General features: G+C 35.4%; 1 protein-coding gene across 2 annotated transcripts; it reads left to right on the top strand.

Moving 5' to 3' along the window:
- Window positions 1-663: 663 nt before the first annotated feature.
- Window positions 664-4,612, top strand: LOC120092454 (probable pectate lyase 1). Of its 2 annotated transcripts, XM_039050540.1 has the most exons (7): window positions 664-922; window positions 1,292-1,345; window positions 2,102-2,185; window positions 2,639-3,281; window positions 3,371-3,474; window positions 3,566-3,704; window positions 3,788-4,612. In XM_039050540.1, exons 1-7 carry the CDS (start codon window positions 819-821, stop codon window positions 4,007-4,009), a joined length of 1,350 nt encoding a protein of 449 aa, XP_038906468.1. In that variant the 5' UTR covers window positions 664-818; the 3' UTR covers window positions 4,010-4,612. The 2 variants fall into 2 exon arrangements, with proteins under 2 accessions (XP_038906468.1, XP_038906469.1); XM_039050541.1 differs by lacking the exon at window positions 1,292-1,345.
- Window positions 4,613-5,894: the final 1,282 nt, after the last annotated feature.

Raw genomic sequence — 5,894 nt, 5'->3', positions numbered from 1 at the left:
GACTGGTTTCAAATATAAATAAATGAATTAAAATATTTATCAATATAATAAAATATCATTGTTTATTAATAGTAGACATTGATAGATACTAATAGATATATATCATCTGCTATTGATAGATGTTCATAGATAATGATATATGTCTATTAGTGTCTATAATTTATAGATGGTGACATTTTGCTATATTTAAAATATTTTCAACAATTTTTTCATCTAAAACAATTTTTCTTTAATTTTTAAAAAAATTCAATTTTTAGTCCATTTAGTCTCAGTAAATTTTAACTTCAACCCTTCAATTTAATTTTTATCCAAATTAGTTAAATAAAAATGATTTTTACTTAATAATAATTATTTTTAGAAAAACATACCCCATGAATAATAATAAATTAGCAATTGAGGCTAAATTTAAGATGGATTGAAATTGAAAGTACATGAGTAATATATATATATATGTATATTTACTGAGAAAAAGGATTCAGATGGTATTGTAACACACACATGTATGTTTGTATATTAATGTATATATTATATATAACGTTGAAGTTAGTTGACGGCGTTAACGTCGGTTGAACGAATGTTTGGGATTTGTTATCTTCATTTTTATCTTCCATTTCTTTTCCGTTGGTGGTTTGCTCTATAAAAGGTCCGTTTTGTCCAAAGCTTTCACTGACATCACCACTGCTCGTTTTCCTCAGTTCTTCTTCTTCTTCCTTTTCCTTTTTTCTCTCTATATTTCTTCTTCTTCATAGTCTCTCTCTCTCTCTTGTTCGCTCTGGTTTTTCTTGAGAGTTTTGACGAGAGAGAGAGAGATATCAGTAATGGCGGCACTTAGCAAATGGCCTTCTCTGTCTCTCTTTGCCCTTGCATTGGTGTTCTTCGTAACAATCGCTCTGGTTCGCAAAGAAAAGACCTCTGAAATTAGGTACGCTTTTTTTTCCCCCTTCTACCAATTTTGTTTTAGTTGGTAATTAATTCTAGCGCGACATTGTGTGAATTTCTGGTTACGAGTAGTAAATGCAAGCTTCGTATGGCACCGAATTCTTTTCAATTTGGGGAATCTTGAATGCTCAATGTGGAATTGTGGATGTTTGATTTAGTGTTTTTTCATATGATTTTGGATCAATGTAGCAATATAGAAATGAAATAGAGAAGTAAAAACTACCGCTCTGGTGCTTTAAAAAGCGTTCTTCAGTCCAACATAGGAAAACAAATGAGGAATAACAAGAGAATCTCTGAATTCAAAACGAACTGTGGTGGATATGTTTTTTATTCCTCCTTTTTTCTTTAACAGGACTGTGTTAGCGACGGAGTTTCAGAGCTCTAGCAACTCATTAATGGCGACTAGGTCAGTGTTTATTTCATTAACTCGAGTAAATAAAAAGAGGCGAAAATCTGTACCGAAAGAAACAATCTCGGCCGTGCATTTAACCCATCTTGCTAATCACAACCGTTGGATTCTCCTAGGATCCGTGTGGTATGATGATCCAACTGTAGCTAACGATCTCAACCATTGAGATCCGGATCCTTGATCTGGACCGTTTGTTCCGTTAACAGTTACCCCCCTCCTCGAATTCCTTCGCTGCAGTGAAATAAACACCACAACGCTGCGAGTTTATTTCCGTAATTACCCCCAACAGACTCCTCTTGATTTCCCCAAATTGCTCGATAAAATTCCAGGGTATATCAGTCATCTCACCCCCAAGAATAAAAGGACAATTTCTTTTTTCTTTTTAATTGTTTGGATGTTCGTTTTTCATTTTTCTTCCTCTCCTGCCGACCAATCGTTTCGCCTCTTAAATTCTCTCTCTAAAGAAAAGCGCTTTTTTAAAACGGTTTTCTTCTTTGTGACAGAACGACAGTACGGTAAGGTGCGTGAGAGATCTCTTCCGCACCCACCTTGATCGTCGAGCCATTAACTTCTTTATTTCGTTTTCTTTCCTCACGCGCCCTCTGACATTTCACGCGCTGCTTATACTCAGAAACCTTTTCAGTTTTTACTTATTTAAGTTCGAACAGTTCTAATATGATTGATTAGTTAAGATAGAATCAAAAGAAAAGATCTAGATGGGTTTGTCACTTAATTGGGTGATTCTGTTTTTAGGGTGAAGAATGATGATGTGGAGCAAGAACTCAACAATGAACATGCTGTGGATAATCCTGACGAGATTGCTGCCTCTGTTGAGATGTGGGTCTTTTTCTTTCTTGATTCTATACTCAAATTTATGATTTTTTTTTTTTCAATCTGGGTTATCATTACGTGCTTAAATCTTGTTTAAGGAAGTCATCATTAGAGATATTACTTTTGTGAAATTTGGGTCCAATTGGATTTTATGAAATAGAGCTCATTGCGGATATAGGCTTTGTTTTTGTCTGTATCCTAAATTCATAGGATGGGTATTTCTAGACGTTACAATGGAAGAGTGTGGTCAAAATGCCAGCATGGTTTTGTCTTGTTCTGTTTGTGTAATATGGCATTTTCTTGTAGCCGTTGGGATGAAAAATTAGCACTACTGGACTCCCCTGTCATTAGGTTCCCGACAAATTCCTGTTCTTTTTCTCGAGATTTGTACTTGTATACTGTGTATGCACTACAATTTCAAGGAGAGAGTTCATATGAAGGTCCTTTATGATATATCAGGAGTATCCGTAATAGCACTGAAAGGAGGAAGTTGGGATACTTCTCCTGTGGAACAGGCAATCCCATTGATGACTGCTGGCGTTGTGACTCCAACTGGCACCGTAACCGTAAGCGTCTTGCAGAATGTGGCATCGGGTTTGGTCGGAATGCTATTGGTGGACGTGATGGTCGTTTCTATGTTGTCACTGATTCGAGTGACCACGATCCGGTGAACCCAAAGCCAGGGACTCTTCGTCATGCTGTCATTCAAGAGAAACCTCTTTGGATTGTGTTCAAAAGGGACATGGTGATTCAATTGAAACAGGAACTTATCATGAACAGTTTTAAGACAATTGATGCTCGAGGGGTAAATGTACACATTGCCAATGGCGCTTGTATCACAATCCAGTTTGTGACTAACATCATTATCCATGGTCTTCACATCCATGATTGCAAGCCCACAGGGAATGCCATGGTGAGAAGCTCAACAACTCATTTTGGGTGGAGAACCATGGCTGATGGAGATGCCATTTCCATCTTTGGATCAAGCCATATATGGATTGATCACAATTCACTCTCTAATTGTGCTGACGGACTCGTTGATGCTGTCATGGGCTCAACTGCAATCACAATCTCCAACAATCACTTCACTCACCACAATGAGGTTTTTTTTTTTAATTGCATTTTCTTGTATGAAATCAAGTTGAAAAGACAAATTTATCTTATAAAATTTCATATTATATATGGTAACAGGTGATGCTTCTAGGCCATAGTGATTCCTACACAAAGGACAAGCAAATGCAAGTCACCATTGCTTATAACCATTTTGGAGAGGGACTCATTCAAAGAATGCCAAGGTAAATATCAATGGGTATCAATGGTTTGAATTGTGTTGAGCTTGTCTTGTTAACTGAGATTTCACCTCTAATAAATTTCAATAATGTATAGATGTAGGCATGGCTATTTCCATGTGGTGAACAATGACTACACTCACTGGGAGATGTATGCCATTGGTGGGAGTGCAAACCCCACCATCAATAGTCAAGGCAACAGATATGCAGCTCCAACCAACCCCTTTGCCAAAGAGGTACATTCTTCCCAAACTCATTTTATGCTCAGATTTAGATTCCGAAATTAGTTGATGAATCAGGTTGATACAATACGATGCAGGTGACAAAGCGAGTCGAAACGCCAGAGAGCGAATGGAAGGGTTGGAATTGGAGATCAGAAGGAGATATGTTGCTGAATGGTGCTTATTTCACTCCATCAGGTGCTGGAGCTTCAGCAAGCTATGCCAGAGCCTCCAGCTTAGGAGCCAAATCTGCTTCCATGGTTGGATCCATCACTTCTTCTGCAGGTTCGCTCCCTTGCCGCCGAGGCCATCCCTGCTAAGACTTGTCCACGTGTCCTCCATTTTAACTTCAAACATCAAATGTTAAAAGCCTTTCCTCTTCCTGTTTGATTTCCATCATATCTCCCTTGTCCCTTCATTTATAATAGCCATTTAACAAAGTACACATTTTTTTTCCTTTCAAACTTGTTTTTAAAACCTTCATTCCTTCCACCATTGTTGTGTTCAATCTGTTGGTTGCTCAACCTCGGCCTGCTTCAGCTGAAAAGAAAATGCCATATTAGGGGCAGGTGCAGAAGCGTTGTCCTTGTTGTTTTTCTTCTTTTTTTTGGGTCTGTTTTTGTTTACCATCAAGTTAACCCATCTTTCCATCTCTACCACAGTCGTTTTGTGATACAATATTGTTGGTCATTACTCATTACAACACTATGTTTTACATTTACTCTGGGTTTTGTAATTGTTTTTTTTTTTTTTTCCCCCTTTTTGAGTCCATGAGAGACAGCTTAAAGAAGATTATAAAAGTTAAAAAGGAAAGTAGTGATGTTGTTATTGTTTTTGTCAGATTTATTGTCCTTTTGTATTTATTTTTCTTCTCTTTTTACTTAGTGGGAAATGTTAAGTTTTGGTTACAGTTGGTTTGTTCATATACTCATTATTATGGCCTCCCAAATTGTTTGTGATCTACCAGCAATTTTATTATAGCATGTGCTTTGTGGGGCCTAAACTCTCAATGTGTGGATATGCTATATTTATCAAATATTTCATCCAACTTCCCATAATGCTCTTTTCTCCCTTAATTCACTCTTCTTTCATACCCATATTATGCATTTAAAAGTTATAGCCAATAAGATTAGTAAAAAGAACCAATGATTAAAGATATGAAAACTCAAAATTAAGTTCATAATTCCCAGAGTGAGGATATAATTCAAATTTTACTTAAGATGGTAGATATTATATCATTAGGTGATGAAAATGGTTCAAAGACTTGTTTTTGTTTTAGGTCTACTTTCAAACCATTGAAAGTTAGCTCTTCAGTTTTATTTATTTTTAATAATTCTTAAATTTAATATTTTAAAAATAATTATTATTAAATAATAAAAATTGATTATGTAAATGTGTTTTCACAATTTATAATGGAGCCATCATAATTGAATTGTTATGTAAATACAATTTTATTTTAAAAAATGAGAAATGTTTTTTTTAATATAAATTCCAAGCAACCAAAAAAGGCTACGGTGGGAGCAGAAGAAAGCTTTAATGAAAGAACTACAATGTCACGTGTTTGGTAATTGAAAGATAATGCTTTGGCACGTGAGACATGCTTCCTTCTGAAGTTTTGTCTTTCCCTTTTCTTCCTTATTCATTTATACCGATGTATAAATAATAACGAAAGCTAAAATGGTGTGTCTTTGACTTGTAAAACTTGATATGGTTGTGTAACTCAAAAATTTGCTATTTACAAACTCATGAATTTGTAAGAACTAATAGCCAGAAAACAAGCCATTCATGAAAACATACTAGAAGAAAAAAAGAACCCTTATAACATAGGTTGATGCCAAAAAAAAAAAAAAAAAAAAAAAAAAAAAAAAATCAACCATAGATTTGTATTTTGAAAGAAAATAGTCTAAGTGCCTTACTTAAGGAGGAACTGAATAGTAGTGAAGCCGTTGACACTCTAACCTTTAAGTTAATTAGGGGTTGAGATGAACACTAATAGTAGAGAGTAGTATGGAGTATTTCTGGTATACCTTTGATGAGTGATTCTGATTACTTATATAGAATTGGTATTATGCAACGACATCGGGATTCATAGTGAAACCTTAATTCATGAAATTGTCGTGTCGTTACACTTCGGGCAATTACAATTCCACCATTGAAAATGGCTGCAAATGTCTAATATGCTCAACTTAACTCTTTTATGGATTG

This window comes from Benincasa hispida, chromosome 12, assembly GCF_009727055.1.
Source record: "Benincasa hispida cultivar B227 chromosome 12, ASM972705v1, whole genome shotgun sequence".
Lineage (NCBI taxonomy): Eukaryota > Viridiplantae > Streptophyta > Magnoliopsida > Cucurbitales > Cucurbitaceae > Benincasa > Benincasa hispida.
The sequence above is the reverse complement of the archived record's forward strand: the minus strand, read 5'-3'. Positions and strand labels throughout refer to the sequence as shown.

Excerpts from the sequence above, each read along its gene's own strand:
- LOC120092454 (XM_039050540.1), top strand. The coding sequence starts at position 819 with ATGGCGGCACTTAGCAAATGGCCTTCTCTGTCTCTCTTTGCCCTTGCA. Across the intron at positions 1,346-2,101 it reads AACTCATTAATGGCGACTAG|GGTGAAGAATGATGATGTGG; the intron begins GTCAGTGTTTAT and ends TTCTGTTTTTAG. Across the intron at positions 3,475-3,565 it reads CTCATTCAAAGAATGCCAAG|ATGTAGGCATGGCTATTTCC; the intron begins GTAAATATCAAT and ends AATAATGTATAG.